General features: G+C 40.2%; 1 protein-coding gene across 2 annotated transcripts in view; it reads left to right on the top strand.

Moving 5' to 3' along the window:
* Positions 1-17,847, top strand: part of SCD1 (stomatal cytokinesis defective / SCD1 protein (SCD1)) — a 470,752-nt gene that overhangs the window by 333,933 nt on the left and 118,972 nt on the right. For both annotated transcript variants that reach the window (XM_089426037.1, XM_089426039.1), the window contains one exon: positions 16,544-16,667. In XM_089426037.1, coding sequence (XP_089282163.1) covers positions 16,544-16,667 — 124 coding nt within the window. The remainder of the gene's footprint in view (positions 1-16,543; positions 16,668-17,847) is intronic.

The following is a 17,847-nucleotide window of genomic DNA, read 5'->3' as shown; positions in this document are numbered from 1 at the left end:
TAATATCTCTCCAATCGGCTGGAATTTCCCCAAACCATTTCTGGGTCTTGGAGATCTTATGTGCCTTAGCCTCTCCACCAATTTTCATGGCTAGAGCACATTCGATGCTACCACAAATCAACACTCCCTCTTAGCGAGGAATGTGCTTTAGTAATGCTTCACCATAGAAACATCACACTGATCCTCAACACCGGTACTTGTGCTGATGCTTAGCCTGCTACCTCACATCATCTGCACTTCTGCTTCTTGTACTACTTCCCATGACACTGCCACTGCCACTGCTACATCTGTACTGTAGCTCCCTCTCAATATGATATCCATGCTACCCATAACACTGCCACTGTTAACTACTGCACTGCAACTCAGTTACCGAGTAGTAGGTAACTGATCTACCCAAATTCTGACATCCTTGTTAGTTCGGAAGCCTCTTGATGCTAAAGCTACCGCTACTGCTATCCTGTGCTCCCTCTGCTGCCTCTGCGTTGCTGTAAACACCTTTGTGCCTCTCGCATTGCTGCAACCTCCATTGCGCTGCTGCAGACCTCTGCACTCCAGCACTGTCTTGTCGCTCCATCGCATCTTGCTTCTACTCGACATCCGTCTACTATCATTAAGGGCATCCGTAGCTAGATGTGATCCAAGAGTTTGGGTACCTCAAGGATCCTGCCCCTTGTTTGTAGTCCTCCTGACTAGAACTCGATGTCTCCCCACCTCTTCTCTATAGGTGCATAAGCACTCATGGCACAGTTGTCGTCAGTCTCGACTTCTTTCTCCGCCTTAGTCGGAGCTGCCTTGGAGTTGGAAGCCTCTCCCTTGTTCTTCTTCCTAGGACACTGGGATGCATAATGTCCCAACTCCCCACAATGGAAGCACTTTACCTTGGCGATATCCTTCTTCTTCCTCTTCCGCTGCTGTCCCGCAGATGCTAGAGCCACATCCTCCTCCTCTTTCTTGATTTGACTTCCCTTTCCACTAGTCCCCGCCTTGGTCAATCATCTGATCTCTTTTTGGCGAAGAGATGCCACATCTCTTCCCATCCTGGAAGAGTAGCTCTGCCCAAAATGCCTTGGACAAATGTCTCCCACTCCTCGGAGACTGCATTCAGGGCGGTCCTCACCATGAACTCTTGATCTGGTGTAGCCCCTACGGAACTAAGTTGGTAATGGATCTCCTGCAATCTGAGGAGGAATAGATCTATCTGCTCCCCCTTCTGCATCTGATACGATCACAACTGATTCTCCAATAGCTTCTTCTGTTGCACGAAAGTGCCTTGATACAAGGTTGTCAAAGTATCTCACATCTCCTTTGCTGTGTTCTTTTCAGCAATATGTGGTACAACATGATTCTTGACCCCATCAAGGATTATGCACTTTTCCCTCGCCATTGCGTCCTCATACTTCTCATTATCAGTTGGGTTGACTGGGATAGGCACAGTTGTCAAGGCGAAGCCCTTGATGTGATGTCTATCCAGGACTGCCAGGATCTTGGCCTTCCAGATGACAAAGTTGGAAGCCCCGTCCAACCTGTCCTAATCCCTCAGTCTGTTCACTGCCATTTTCGCTCCTCTTCTGGACTCCTTCTGAGTTTTGACTTCCCTCCTAGAAATCTCCCTCTAAGTCCTGATTTCCCTACTAAAAATCTTCCCGCCAAATGTTGAACTGCTCCTCTCCAATCCTCTTTGCAATTGCAACTCGGATTTTGATTTCTTGGCTAGAAATCCGTCAAGGTAGCAACTGCTCTTACCTTGGTTTTGTCCCGTTAGGTATTGTTTTGCTTCGACAGAACCAACACCCCACCAGCTTCCCAACCACAATCTGCCCACAGCTCCCTAGGCCCCGACAATTGAAGACACTGAGTCTTCCAGCTCTGAGCAATCCCGACAAAGGCTGAATTGCTCCTCTGGCCAACTGCGCCAAGCCTACCTGGTTGAGTAGGATGATGTGGCTCTTCGTGAGCCTCTTCTTCCTCTCTCCGCCTCTACGCTAGCCCTCTCTTTGGCTCGAAATGATGATGTCGGCCTTCTGCGTCACTTCTTATCTGCTGCCTTCTGCTTAGGAGAAGCTCTATCTCTTGGGACAGCCTCTGCTGCTGCAAATGTCCGATATCACTAATTGCCTTTAGTCCTCCTGTGATTTGCAATGCTCTGATACCATGTTGAAATTTCTAAGTCTGACACGTTAGAAACCCCTATTGCATTATCTGGTTTTATTTGTCCTACTTGCTTATTCCATTAACAAGTTATATATAATATAAATACTAAAATAAACACAAATGCGACCTTACCTCATATACAGATCATCAACTGAAAATATTGAGACAAACACACAAGGGACACTGTTATTTTTGGACAATCGTCACCGAAAAAAGCCAATGCGGGAAAACTGGTGCAGTAGTTCTGAGGGTTTTATTATTATGTAGATTCTTGAGTACAATTGGGTGCCAGAAATGGCTCACCCAACAGAGATTGTTACATGGCAGTAATAACTCTTCTCGGAGACAGATATTCAACCTCTCAGCTCTAGTCTGCCCCAGGAAAATCCTTCCAACGCTTTCTCTTGGCTCTACGTCAACCCTGCTAACCTTAGCGTAGCTCTTGAATCCTATGCATCAGCCTTCTGACTCTCTATTTCAGCTCTCTGGCCCTCTACGTCATCCACGCAGGCCCCTCAGCCTCTGCGCAGTCCTGATCTGCCTCTGCTTGGCTCCTGCTACCTTTGCGTAGATCTAGCTGCCTCTGCGTCAGCCTCTTCAATCATAACATTGACCCTCTGGCACTATCCCTGCCTCTCTGCTATGTAATCACTGCCCCTCGCTGCAACAGATCACTTGTTCGAATTTTCTTAGCAAGCCCTACGCCAGAAAATCGAACTGACTGATCAATCATGGTGTATCTCCATCTGACCCTCAAGCCTCCTCTTATACTTTTCCTTTTGAGTCTTTAACGATCAAGATTAAGTCCCTAATCAATGATCAAGATTAGATTTGGCTTGATCCATGTCATTTAGAACATTCTCACCCAGTTTTATATTAATACCGATTAATATCTTAATTTTCCTAAGTTTAGACTTAGGAACTCCATTCAGAATATTAATTATTTTAATATCTTTCCAACCAGGTGGAATTTCCCCAAACCATTTCTGAGTCTTGGATACCTTATGTGCCTTAGCCTCTCCACCAATTTTCATGGCTAGAGCACATCCGATGCTACCACAAATCAACAAAGGGCTCGCGTAGCCGGATGTGATCCAAGAGTTTGGGCACCACAAAGATCTTGCTTGTAGCATGTAGTCCTCTTGACTACAACCCGATGTCTCCCCACCTCTTCTCTAGAGGTGCATGAGCACTCATGCCACAATCGTCATCAGTCTTGACCTCTTTCTCCGCCTTAGCTGGATCTTCCTTTGAGTCAGAAGCCTCTCCCTTGCTTTTCTTCTTAGGACACTAGGATGCATAATGCCCCAGTTCCCCACAATGGAAGCACTTAACCTTGGAGATGTCCTTCTTCTTACTCTTCCCTTTCTGTCTCGCAGATGCTAGAGCCGCATCCTCCTCCTCCTCTTTCTTGACTCGAACTCCCTTACCACTACTCCTTGCCTTGTTCAACCTCCTGATCTCTTCTTGTTGAAGAGCTGCCCACATCTCTTCCCAACTGAGGTGAGTTTCTCTGCCCAAGATGCTTTGGACAAACATCTCCTAGTCCTTGGAGACTGCATTCAAAGTAGTCCTGACCATAAACTCTGGATCCAATGTAGACCCCATGGAAGTAAGCTAGTCTCAAATTTCTTGCAACTGGAGGATGAAGGGATCTATCTCGTCTCCCTTCTGCATCTGATATGACCGCAACTGATTCTCCAATAGCATCTTCCATTGCATGGAAGAGCCCTGATATAAGGTTGTCAAAGTGTCCCACATCTCTTTTGCTGTGTTCTTCTCATCAATATGTGGTATGACATGATCATTGACCCCGTCAAGGATCATGCACTTCGGCCTCGCCTGGGCATCCTTATACTTCTCGTTCTCAACCGGGTCAACTGGGATGGCCACTACTTTCAAGGCATAGTCCTTCATGCGATGTCGATCCAGGACTTCGAGGATCCTGGCTTTCTAGATGAGAAAGTTGGAAGCGTCGTCCAACCTGTGTTGATCCCTTAGTCTATTCACTGCCATTTCAGCTCCTCTTCTGGACTCCGTCTGAGTCTTGACTCCCCTCTTGGAAATCTCCCTCTGAGTCCTGATTTCCCTCCTGGAAATCCTCTGACCAGCTGTCGAACCGCTCCTCTCCAATCCTCCTTGCAACTGCAACTGCAACTCGGATTTGGATTCCTTAGCTAGAAATCCGTTGAGGTGGTGTTTCCATCTACCTTGGTTTTGTCTCCCTAGACACTGTTCTGTATCGATAGAAACAATGTCCCACCAGTTCCTCAAATCACAATCTACCCACAACTCCCCAAGCCCTGATAACTGAAGAAACCGAGCCTTTTAGGCTCTACGCAATCTTGTTAAAGGCTGAATCTGCCCCTCCAACCAACTACGTCAATCCTACTTGGTTGAGCAGAATGACGTAGCTTTTCGTGAGCCTCTTCTACTTCTCTCTGCCTCTGCGCTGGCCCTTACCTTGGCTCGAAATGATGACGCTAGCTCTGCGTCACTTCCTCTCTTGCTGCTTTTGCTCTGGAACAACGTTGTCTCTCGGGGCAACTGCTTCTGTTGCAAATTCTTCAGATTTCTCCTACCGACGTCTTCAATTCTCTTGTGACCTGCAATTGCACTGATACCATGTGGAAATTTCGAAGTTTGACACATTAGAAATCCCTACTGCATTATCTGGTTTATTATCTTCTACTTGTTCTTTTCATTAGCAAGTTATTTATGAACATAAATATCGAAATAAACACAAATGCAACCTTCACACATATACATATCAACAACTAAAATAACTAAGAAAACATAAGGGAGACTGTTATTTTTGGACAATCGTCCCCGGAAAAACCCAATGTAGGAAAACGGGTGTAGCAGATATGAGAGTTTTATTATTATGCAGTTTTTTGAATACAACCATGGTGCCAGAAATGGCTCACCCTTTAGAGATTTTCCTTGGTAGAAGTACCTTGCTCTGGAGACAAATATTTCGGCTGATCAGCAACCGGATGATGAGCCCCACAGTGACTTCGACTGTTCCTTAGTTGGACAACGAAAGTTGCTCCAATCTTCCTTTCAGAAGTGAGTCACCCTCTAGGGACTGTGTCACCCTTTATGGCTCTACGTCTGCACCTCAGCTCTCAGTTTGCCCCATGAAAACACAAAAGCGCAACTCTTTCTTCCCAACGTCAGCGCTGCTAGCCTTTGCGTCAACTTCTCAACCTCCCGCGTCTTTAGCGCTGGCCCTCCGAGCCTCTGTGTCAACTCTGTCTGTCTCTGCGTCAGCCCAGGCTGCCTCTGCGCTCTCTCTGACACTATCTTTGCCTCCGTGCTCTCTTCGACACTATCTTTGCCTCTCTGCTATGTATTCTCAGCCTTCTGCCGAACTGGTCCTTGCTGCAATAGATCCCTAACTCGATTTCTCAACAAACCCTGCCCCAGAAAATTGAATTGACTGATCAACTTGGTGTGTCTCCAACTGACCATCAAGCCTCTTCTTATACTTTTCCTGTTGACGATTCAACGACCGAGATTAAGTCCCTAATCAACGGCTAAGATTAGATCTAGCTTGATCCTCGTTATATAGAACTTTCTCACCCATATTATATTAATAGTAAATACACATTAATATTTTAATTTTCCTAAGTTTATACTTAGGAACTCCATTAAAAATATTAATTATTTTAATATCTCTCCATCTGGGCGGAATTTCCTCATACGATTTCTGGGTCTTGGAGATCTTATGTGCCTTAGCCACTCCACCAATTTTCATGGCAATAGCACATTCGATGCTACCAAAAATCAACAGTCCCTCCTAAAGGTGAAAATGCCAAACCCTTATGGCTAAAACTTAGGCAAATTAATCCTAAGTTGCCCCTCTTGGTGCAAATGTAGTTGCAAAAGATGTTACAAGCTAAAATTATTACTCATACTAGTCATTTTACATGGTGTTCTAACTTGGTTTTAGTGAGAAAAATAATGGGTCAATTAGTGTTAAAATTGGCAACTAGGGCCAAATTCCACTTTGGACAACTCATTTGATGAAGATAAGTATTGCATTAAATTCCTCTCTTCGAGAGGACAAAAATCGACTTAAAGAACATCAAATTTGGATAAGGAGAAGTGTGTTTCTGAATTTACAATCTCTGACATGCAAATTGTTAAGGTTGGCCTGCAACTCATAAGGCCCAACCGACATGCCTGTTGACCCTCTCCATCTTCTATAAATAAAGGAGTCCTCCTACCTCATTTAGATCATCCAATGCTTGAGGAGATGTCTGAGGCCACCATATACTTAGAAGAGGAGGACGAAGGGTGGTTTTATCTTTGGTTTTTTCTTTTGCATGAGGGTCGAGATGCTTCAGTTAAATAGCTGCAGACTTTGAGGAAGTTCTAGGTAGCCTAGAGTATGTATTGGGATTGTTTTATGTGGGACCTTTTATTTTAGTAAATCCGCTACACCTGAAAGGCTACTTCATTTAAGTCGCAGGCCTATATTCTTCTCTTTGATGGGCTGAGCTCCATAGGAAGGGTGGCCGAAGCTATTGGAGGAAGTCTAGGCATGTTACATGGGCATTTGGGGACAATTCTAAGCAATTTTTAACCTCACTTCAGGCTGCACATGTTCTATGGAAATTAACGGGTTTGGTCTGAAGTTCGGTGGAGATTGTTAAACCTAAAGATTAGTTCATTCTTAGCTGCAATGTCTACAAGGAAGTGCGAGCTCTTTTAGGGGTTTGAAATATGACTTTGCTACAATATGTGAGGACAAAAGTATGCCCTAACTAGACTTGCAATCTTCTCAGAATTGAACTATCTTGGGTTCACAATCATCAGCAAAGAAGTCCGCATTAGTTGATTCTAAATTGAGCTTCTTTTGGGAGATTGACTTGTAGCCGCTTTGTCTATCTTTGAATTTGGGCTAGGGCAAAATATGTCTACTATTGTCTCAAGGTTGAATGAAAGACTGGTTTGGGCAACTTCTTGGTCATTTGGATTAAGGAATTGATCTTCATGATGGCAAGTCACATTTGACTTTTATTGTACTCTCATTCTCTATTGAACATTTGATATTTGATAATAAGATGAATTGATCAAGGCTTTTCCCCATCTTGGGGTTTTTTCCTCGCTTGAGCCATATCCTTGTGTCCTCTTGTCTTGGCTTGTTCTCTACTCTTATCGTCTATGTTCTTTCATAAGTTACTCTCATTATGTTCTATGTGATTGCTAATGGAAATGAAATGATTTAAAATTGGGCTAATATGGATCTTAGAAGTAACTTTCCTAAGCAAAGAATGTGTTGACCAAAAATTAACATGGTATCAGAGCTTAGGTGAGGACAAGCCCAAGTAAGAGAGAATGCAATGATGAAGAAGCTTGTAAGGAAAGGTATTGATATCCAGTCTATAAAGGATGTGCAAAGGTCATAAGTTTGTATAACATTGCATGTCACAACGAATTTATTAGCAGATATGAAGAATCATCTTTTTACAAAGTTTCATCTTCAGCAGAGGAAATTCATGCGTAAGTAATGACTAGGTATGTTGTGTCGACTGATATCTTATTATCTTATTTTTTTGGTATATCACGATGATTGTTATCTGTGACTATAGGATGTGGTTTATCCTTACCCTACGATGATTGTGATATGTGACTGTAGGATGTGGTTTATTCTTTCCCTACGATGATTGTGATATGTGACTGTAGGATGTGGTTCATCCTTTCCCTACGTATGGTTGTGAGTAGGATGTGATTTATTCTTTCCCTGCTATTTCTCCAGTATCATCCTACCCATGTAGTCCGGGACACATGGGAAGTACCTCTTATCTGGCCAATGAGTTAGGAAAAGTGGATAAAGACAATAACACTACCGATGGACGCATTGTGTACTTCCGTACTCCCTATGTCTAGGATGCATGATGTTCAAAAAAACTTGATCACTTTGGATCAAGTCCAATTGGGGTTTGACCCCTGGCTATATGGATTGAATTTTGTTAGTGGAGAGTGGCAAGGTCTTGTGACTCACTCTCGATCAATTCTTTTTCATTATCTATATCAGTGTTCAACAGAGTTGAGACGAGATAAAGAGATAGTATATGATGACAGGATGGCATGATAATGGATGGATTGGCAGGTGCAATTATCCCTAGTTGAGAGGGAGTGTTAAAATTGGCAACTAGGGCCAGATTCCATTTTGGACAACTCATTTGATGAAGATAAGTATTGCATTAAATTCCTCTCTTCGAGAGGACCAAAATCAACCTAAAGAACATCAAATTTGGAGAAGGAGAATTGTGTTTTTGAATATATGCTCTCTCACATGCAAATTGTTAAGGTCAGCCTCTAGCTCATAAGGCCCAACCGACATGTCTCTTGACCCTCTCCATCTTATATAAATAAAGGAGTCCTACCTCATTTAGATCATCCAATGCTTGAGGAGATGTCTGAGGCCGCCGTATACTTAGAAGAGGAGGATAAAGGTTGCTTTTGTTTTTGCTTTTTTTTTTCTTCTGCATGAGGTCTAAGATACTTTAGTTAGACAGTCGCAAGCCTTGAGGAAGTTCTAGGCTGCCTAGAGTATGTATTGGGATTGTTTTATGTGGGACCTTTTAGTTTAGGTAAAGCCGTTACACTTGAAAGGCTACTTCAGATAAGTTGCAGGCCTTTATTCTTCTCTTTGATGGACTGAGCTCCATAGGAAGGGTGGCCAAAGCTATTGGAGCAAGTCTGAGTATGTTACATGGGCATTTGGGGACAGTTCTGAGCAGTTTTTAACCTCACTTCAGGCCACACATGTTCTATGGAGTTTTCCAGGTTTGGTCCAAAGTTCGATGGAGAGAGTTAAGCCTAAAGATCAACTCATTCTTTGCTGCAATGTCTGCAAGGAAGTGCGAGCTCTTTTAGGGGTTTATCATATGACTTTGCTACAATATGTGAGCAGAGAAGTATGCCCTAACCAGACCTGCAATCTTCTCAGAATTGAGCTATCTTGGGTTCACAATCATCAACAAAGAAGTCTGCATTAGTTGATTCTAAATTGAGCTTCTTTTGGGAGATTGACTTGTAGGCGCTTTGTCTATCTTTGAATTTTGGCTAGGGCAGAATATGTCTACTATTGTCCCAAGGTTGAATGAAAGACTTGTTTGGACTGCTTCTTGGTCATTTGGACTAAGGAATTGATCTTCATGATGGCAAGTCACATTTGACTTTGATTGTACTCTCATTCTCTGCTGAACATTTGATATTTGATAATAAGATGAATTGATCAAGGGTTTCCCCATTTGGGGTTTTTCCCTCGCTTGAGCCATATCCTTGTGTCCTCTTGTCTTGGCTTGGCTTGTTCTCTACTCTTATCGTCTATGTTCTTTCATAAGTTACTCTCATTATGTTCTATGTGATTGCTAATGGAAATGAAATGAATTAAAATTGGGCTAATATGGATCTTAGAAGTAACTGTTCTAAGCAAAGAGCATGTTGACCAAAAATTAACAATTAGGCTATGTGTGGACTTTAGAAATCTTTAGCTTAGCCTGCAAGAAGGACAATTATCCTTTGCCTAACATGGAGGCTTTGTTGCAAAGGGTAACAATATTGGGTATGATGTCTTTGTTGGATGGATATTCTGGATATAATCAAGTTATGTTTAAGAAAGAGGATAGACATAAGGCTACTTTCACCACACCATGGGGTACATTTGAATATTTGAGAATGCCTTTTGGGTTGACTAATGCTGGAGCAACTTTTCAAAGTGCTACGAATTATACCTTTAAGGGTTTAATTGGGAAATTTATTGAAATAAATCAGGATGAGCTGATTGTGTTTTTAAATGATGGAACTTCCCATGTTGATCATCTAAGGCAGATTTTTGATAGGCATAGAGAGTATGGAATCTCTCTGAATCCTTTTTTTGGAGTAATCGAAGGGAAGTTACTTGGTCATATCATCTCGAAGGATGGGATGAAGATTGATCCTGAAAGATCGAGACAATTCAAAAAATTCCTTTGCCTCATAATATTAAATCCCTCCAATCATTCCTAGGAAAGATCAACTTTCTTAGGAGGTTTATTCCAAATTATGCTGAAGTTGCCAAGCCTATCCAAGGTCTTTTAAAGAAATATGCTAAGTTTGTTTGTGGAAATGAGGGTAGGAAGGCTTTCCAGGAGATTAAGGATTCCATAGCAAAGGCACCTGTGCTTGTTAGCTCTAATCACTCAAAGGAATTTATGATTTTCTCTTTCGCTTCAAAGGATGGCATTGTGAGTGTGTTGCTCCAAAAGAATGATGAAGGAAATGACGAGTAGCCAATAGCTTTCATGAGTATATGGCGTCAAAGTTTAGAGTTGAAGTATAATACCATGGAAAAGCAAGCATATACCTTAGTCAAATCTCTTAAGCATTTCAAGACTTATGTGGGGTATTCAAGAGTCATTCCCTTTCTCCCACATTCCGCAATAAAGGATATATTAACTCAAATTGATTGCTTGGGAACAAGGGCTATATGGGTCACTAAAATGCAAGAGTATGATTTGGATATTCGACCCACCAAGCTAGTTAAGGGCCAGGGGTTGACTCAAATTTTGTCTGAGGGGAATGAGAAGGCTTTAGGATTGATTTGTTAGAATGATTCATTGGAGGTCTTAACTTCATTAGAACTTCAAAGACTATGCCAACTTGAATGGTATAGTGACATTGTTTATTACTTGCAAAATCTATCATGTCCTAGCCACTTAGTTGGGCATAAGAGAAGAGAATTAAGATTAAAAGCAACTAAGTATTGCATTGTGCAGGATGGTCTGGGATGGAGAAATCCAGAGGGGGTAATACTTAGATGTGTTGATGAAGTTGAGGCAAAGAGACTTCTTACTGAGTTTCATTCAGGATTTTGTGGAGGACATTATGCGACGAAGACTACTACCCACAAAATCTTGAGAGTTGGTTATTATTGGCCCCCAATATTTTTAACTATGCACACATTTGTTAGAGGGTGCCAAGCATGCCAATTGTTCACTGGGAAGGAGAAGTTAGCTGGTTTTCCCTTACAGCCAAGGGTCGTGGAGGCTCCTTTTCAACACATGGGTGTTGATTTCATAGGAAAGTCCATTGAGAATTCTAGTAATGGCTACTCCTGGATTATAACAACTACTGATTATTTTACCAAGTGGGTAGAAGCCATTCCTACAATGCAAGCCACTGATAAGATAGTCATGGATTTTATAGAGGATAAAATTATTACTCGATTTGGTGTCTTAGCCAAAATTACCACTGACAATGCCAATACTCTCAACTCTTTAGAGTTTTCATCCTTTTGCTTTAAGTATGGTATTGTCTTGTCCCATTCTTCAAACTATTATCCCCAAGGTAATGGTCTGGCAGAGTCTAGCAATAAGAATTTCATCACCATCATAAAAAATATAGTAGGGGACAACAAGAGGGCTTAGGCTATTTTATTCTTGTTGTTATTAAAAATCCATCTGTTGTAAATTTCTGATTAAAACCTTGGTTATAGTAGCAAATCCAACTTTCTTGATTACACGTGTTTGTTTACCTATTTAAACCTCTTATGTCTACCTAAACCCTCTAGATTGAGCCATAGAGTAACCTTTATACTTGCTCTTATGAAATTACACCTTAAAATCTCCCAAAACCCCAATATTGCATACTTGTCGTTGGGTGAGTCTTGTAGTAGAACTCTCATGTTATTTAGCCTAAAGTAATTTGGGTTACATAACCCCTAAGATATACTGGGGAAGCCTCCCTTGTGGTGATTGTTTCCAATGACAAAAATAAAGGGGAGTAGTTGCTGAAGTGAAAGTGATAACTAATCCCATTGTTGCTATCGATCTAGATTGTTGAGTGAGGCTTTGCACTAGGGTGCTAGATTGTTCAATAACCGACCTCATTCTTGGATTATGTAGAAATATGTATTGTTTACAGAGCTTGATGACATGTGAAAATTAAACCTTTGTTTAAATCACACACACTACTGGAGGGTGAGGATGCACCACATAAATAACTTCTAAATCTATCTCAAAATAATTCCTTGCTTCTTACATGCTTAGCCTTACCCATCCCCTTTTAAATGTGGCTATTGCCTCAAGAAAGGGATACTAGAGGGGAGAAGAATTTGAGCTTGATTTTTATCCCTTATAAATCTTTGAATAATCATATCCTTTAAAGTAGAGGCCACCTTGTTCAAAGTTCAGGGTTCACCAGGGAGAGGAAGAGATTTGCTTCTTGAATGCTCCACCTTACACCTCCCTTCAAAAATGGTGCCACTCTTGAGGGAAGTAATCCCGGAGAAGGGGAAGAGTTAGGAGTGATTTATATCCTTTTGATGCTTTGAATACCTCCAACCTCCCAAAAGGGATTGACCCATTTGGAGTTTGTAGGTTTGGAGGGATCAAAGGGATAACTTAGCTTTTCCTTCTTCAAACATAGAATATTTGATGATGTTAGAGCTATTTATTGTTCCTGAGAAAATTTAAGAATGTATTTGAGCTGAAATGTGGACATCGTCAAATCATTATAAATTTTGCAATCTTGGTGGAAATAGAGGGCCTTGTGTAATGTTTGAAACAAAACCAACAATGTTCCAACTTCCCTCTATGGAGATAAACAACTACATTATTTTCAAAGGTGTCTGAACAAATTTTACACAAACAAATGACGAAGATAAATAGTTGAAAATTCAATTCCATGCATTTATCAGTAGCATTTGTTGTTTTGGTCTTGGAAATCTCATAACATTGAAGAACCTTTTGTAACTTTTGATCATCTTTGATTTGCATGGTGCTTTTTTCAATGTATCAATATTCGTGACCACATCATAGTATGTTGGCATTGCTATGGAACACAAATTCTTCCATCATGCCATGTTTATAGAAGATGGTGGCTGCACTTATATAATTGTTATAGCTGATGGCTATTGAGGATGTTTTGGTAGATGTTGCAATCTTGATCCTTTCTCGCTTAGAGACTAAGAACATCGAAAATGGTGTAGAACCTAAACTTCAACAAATGATTGGGACAATGAGGATTTCATCAAAACAGATTTGGATGGATGAGCAAGCTTGTAAATAATTTAAAAAAAATACATAGAACAAAAAGGTACCCAAAAGATGTGTTACACTTGTTCCACTTATATACTATTGCTAAATGTCGTGTTAGTATTTGTCACTTGACTCTTCTAGTTTTTCCTTTTAGGGATGTTATGGAATTAGTTGTACCTCTATTAATACACAAGATATTCAATAAATATATCATGTAGTGCACAATGTGATGTGTAACAAATAAAATTAAGTACTAATCAATGGAGTTACAACGTACACTTAGCCATCATTATAGCCATTTATTTTGGAGGATGGTCTCGATGTTGAGTCAACCTACCATATAGCTTGTGAGTAGGCATGTGTCATCCATGCTAATGCTATTGCACTAATTCCTGTCATCTTGTTGTTTTGGTATGGGAAGTAGGTCTTTAACATCTATGGAATTATTATAAATGTCCATCTATTTTTAATTGTTCTAGAACATCTAGAATTAGTATCTATAGTTTATCCTTTCAAGACTCTGCATTATGTACCAATTTGCTTGTACTGAAATGATGTGAGTCATTGCATTAAGTTTAAGTTAGCAATTTTACGATTAACACATATATCTCCCTTGGCTAAAAAACTAAATAAAGGCGTTAGATGTCTCACTAACTCGAGAGATAATAAAGATAAAACACTACATGACATGAAGTGTTTGCTTAATGTACTGATTTGTCTCATTTTTGTAATTAAGTATAAAATAAGGAGAAACACAACTCCATAATATGTCCTCTTAATAACATCACCTTTGAGCTTAGGTCTTGTTAGCCACCAAAATGGGTAACCCCATAGGAGAAAACGCTAACCTTACATTTGACAACCAACTAGCCAACAACCCCCGATATTCACTTCTTGATGATGATATGCCATCTTTGTTTGCCATCTGCACCTACCGCATACCTCTCACTATTCAACATTTTCTCATTTTAAAATCGGGTGCTTATACTTGTTTCTTTTGGGCATTTAGTATGGATAAAGGGGTGCTTTGAAAGATTCACTGATCCTGATTGTAAATTTGTTCTCTCACCTTACTAGGGGGGTTAATCTTTAGCGCTAGTTCAGTAGGAAATCCCTTGAGGTGTTAGGGTTATAGGAGGGGCACTACTTGGAAAAGCCAGACTAATATATCATGTTCACTTTTCCCTTACATCATACTTGACACTTTCCATGCCACATTACAAGCCCGTATACCACCTCCATTCTTTACATCTAACTTATTAGTTTATTGGGATTTGGCACCCTCTCATCCTCATTCTTGAGTTGGGACAAGAAACATTCCCCTGGAGGTTGATGTAGATGAAAGAGTGAAAAAACATAATATGGCCACAATAGAAGACAAAGAAGAAAATATAAATGCAAAAGATGGTTGGGACATAAGTTAGTGTGTTGGCAAAAGCCCAACATGAGCTTTATTGTCCTCCTTAGCCATCACTCTGTTCTTGAGCACTTGATGCTCCATTACATCAAAAGGAACCCTTGCATGTTCCAACCCTCATGAGCAATAAACTACCTCATCTTAAGGGGTATAATTAAATGCTATGTCATAAATAGCAAATCTAACCCTTGAGCTAGGCACTATAATACAAATCACTATCAAAAAGAAGTAAAAGGCACATTAGAGGGGTGAAAAAAGTAGGCCAAGCAGGGTAACTTATGCTTCCATGATTGCTTCCTCCTTTACATCTATAGTATATACACATAAGATGTGGATTCCATTGACAGTGGCACTTGGCCATGAAGCCTTTTCCCCTGCATTGTCATTCATTTACACTAACACCTATTGATAGAGGGGTTGACCTTGGGAATGCCACTTCCCCTTACGGTTTAGAAACACCTAATAGGGTTGATCATTAGCTATGTCTACCAAGGTAGTGAACACCTTTACAGGACTTGGTATAGTTATGTATCGGAAGGTGATCCAAGTTTGATGTATTAATATGCCCTTAACATACAAGTTTGGTCCACTTAGATGCTCATATGATCCAAGCCTCTAATGAATGGTTGCTTTCACTATAGTTTAAGTTGGTTTTGTCAGGTGGTCCACAATAGCCTAGGCGTTGAGGGCGCCCACTCCATAGGTACCTAGGCCTTCCAGAGAGCTTGATGACTTAGTAGATGCAACAGTGCCCACTTCCATTAGAATGTTGGGCATTGTGATGACTTCCCCTAGACTCCACCACCTAAGGAACAAGGGTTGACTCCCACATCGGTGATCAAACCTTATCAAAAATCCTTTCTTACTTCTTTTTCTCCTTCTTTCCTCATTTTCAGCCCTTCAAGGCAAGCTGCTAGGCTAGGGCATAGGTCTGAATTCAATTAGGGGGAGGACATTGGCTTGTTGGATTGTGTCACATTGCATCAAAATCTAGCCTTTTCCATGGTTAAATCTCCCTCTTTAGGGTTGATGTCACAAGCCCTAGTTAATTTTTCCCTAGGAAACCCTAAACTAACGCCAAGCCCTCAACTTAGGGCTTGTTGAAGGCTTGTGGATCCTTTTGTTATCATTTCATTTTTTCACAAGCCTTTTCTTGGTCTTATGCGACTTTGCAAGCTATTATTATTGATTATTCCATAATCCCTAGGTCATAAGTGCCTTTGATAGGTCTCTTGAAGAGCACATTATTCTTTGCATTATTTGATTGTGCCTTTCCCTTATTCTAAGTGTCTTTCTTGAACTTATCCCATTTGTCACCTTTGAACCATAGCCTTAGAATACCTATTAGGTGACTTATACCGGGAAGCCTCATTTGTGGTAAAAGATCCACTAAAGAGCAGGAAGTGGAGTGCTATCATGACAATGGGTCTCCGCCTCATTGTTGTCCCTTAGTCTAGTTTGTTGTGTGAGCTCTCTCACAAGGCCTGCTAGAATTTGAGGCAACAAGTCTTAAATGGCATTAGGAACAAACTGTAACTTAATACCTTTTATACCACAATACCTTAATGACAAGTGCTTTAACTATTATTTATGAATACACTAGTTACAAGATTGGGTTTACTAATCTAGATTCTTTCATGCGTTATCTTATATTGGTGTATGGTAAATAAAGGGGCAATATTTATTTTTATGGTATTTGGTTCAGTCACTTTTCATTGTTAGTTTTTTTGTTAGCTCACAATGTCACTTGTCAATAGGATCATGTTATCAATAAAGTATTAGTTCAACCTTTGTAAACATAGTTTCTTGTTTTCTATATTTACTTCACTTCTTTCCAAGTTGATGGTTTGACTATGATTAATCATTTCATTTTTGACTTTCTCCCAAGTAAAATGATACTATTTCTGTATTGTCCTAATAATTCACTTTTTCTTTGTAGGGCAATTCGCGCCATTAGCTCTGACAAAAGTCGAGTTGTCTCTGGCTCTGATGATCAGTGTGTGTTTGTTTGGGATAAACAAACTTCTGGAGTTTTGGAAGAACTCAAGGGACATGACGCTCAGGTGCAAACCTTTTTAAATTCAAACTCTATAGTTTTCTCATGATAGTGCTGCTAACTTTTATCTTTTGTGAGATTATAAATCATACCTAATATGATGTGTTAATTTTAGAATGTTATATCACCAGACTATCTTTGTAGAACAACCTACCTATCTTGTATGGCCATTAAATCACAAACAATTCTGGTTCTTTATCATTTGAAATTGGATAGGAGTCTTGGAACATTTCAAACACAAGAATAATACTTTTATTTACCTATTATTTCTTTTAACTTTTAGGATCCAAATTTTTGATAGTGGTATGATTAGTAGGTGCCAAGTGGATTTATATCATAATTGTATATTACTATTTAGAACCCCTAATTAGGGACACAAATTGTAGACTTAAGCTTGCTAATTACTTGAACAACTGCAATAGTCTACCTACTATCCCACTAATCACCGCATTGAAATTATTGATAGTGGTAAGGTTTAATTGGTGACAATTGGTATTGTGTCATAATTGCCTATTACTAATTATAATTCCTGACTTAGGGAATCAAATAGTAGACATTAGCCAACTAATTACTCAAACAACTCTAATAATTCACCCACCATTCCACTAATCACTCCATTGATTTATATGATTATATTTTTTGGACTCTTTAGTCTTACATAAATTGATGTAGCGAGTGTACATGTGTAGATTTGTCGCATTTCTCCTCTCGCAGTTTGTCATATTTCTGCAGGTATTATCTTTTGAATTCTGTAGCTATGGTCAGTCTTCATAATTTATATTTTTGGTCTTGATGTATTTATAATAATGTAAAGCATGATTTTCATGCTTGTGTCAAAAGAAGTATTGAAGGCACGTTCTTCATGTCCTTTTCAAAAGAGAAAAGTTTGAATTTTGAAAATTAAATTACTGGCTCCAAATTAGCCATGTTGGCCCTCCTCCTAGTCAAGTCGGCCCTGTCATGGAGACACCCATTCGGATAGCTAGTCCACTATATATATATATGAATGAGGCATTTGACCTCCCTCCAACTGCAATTCAACTCTGTCTTCTGAGGTATAATCTTCTATCTAGCATGTGAAGGAGACTAGGAAGAAGGATAAGTGCAAGGCTTTGTTGAAGGATTAATTTCTATCTCAAGTGTAGGATTGAACATCTGTGAAAGAACTCTGTTGAAGGACAAATTTC

The sequence above is a fragment of the Pinus tabuliformis genome, chromosome 6 (assembly GCF_031772625.1).
Source record: "Pinus tabuliformis cultivar Carrire ecotype Pingquan chromosome 6, CPIR1, whole genome shotgun sequence".
Lineage (NCBI taxonomy): Eukaryota > Viridiplantae > Streptophyta > Pinopsida > Pinales > Pinaceae > Pinus > Pinus tabuliformis.
Note: the sequence above shows the minus strand (reverse complement) of the source record. Positions and strands in the feature narration are given on the sequence as shown.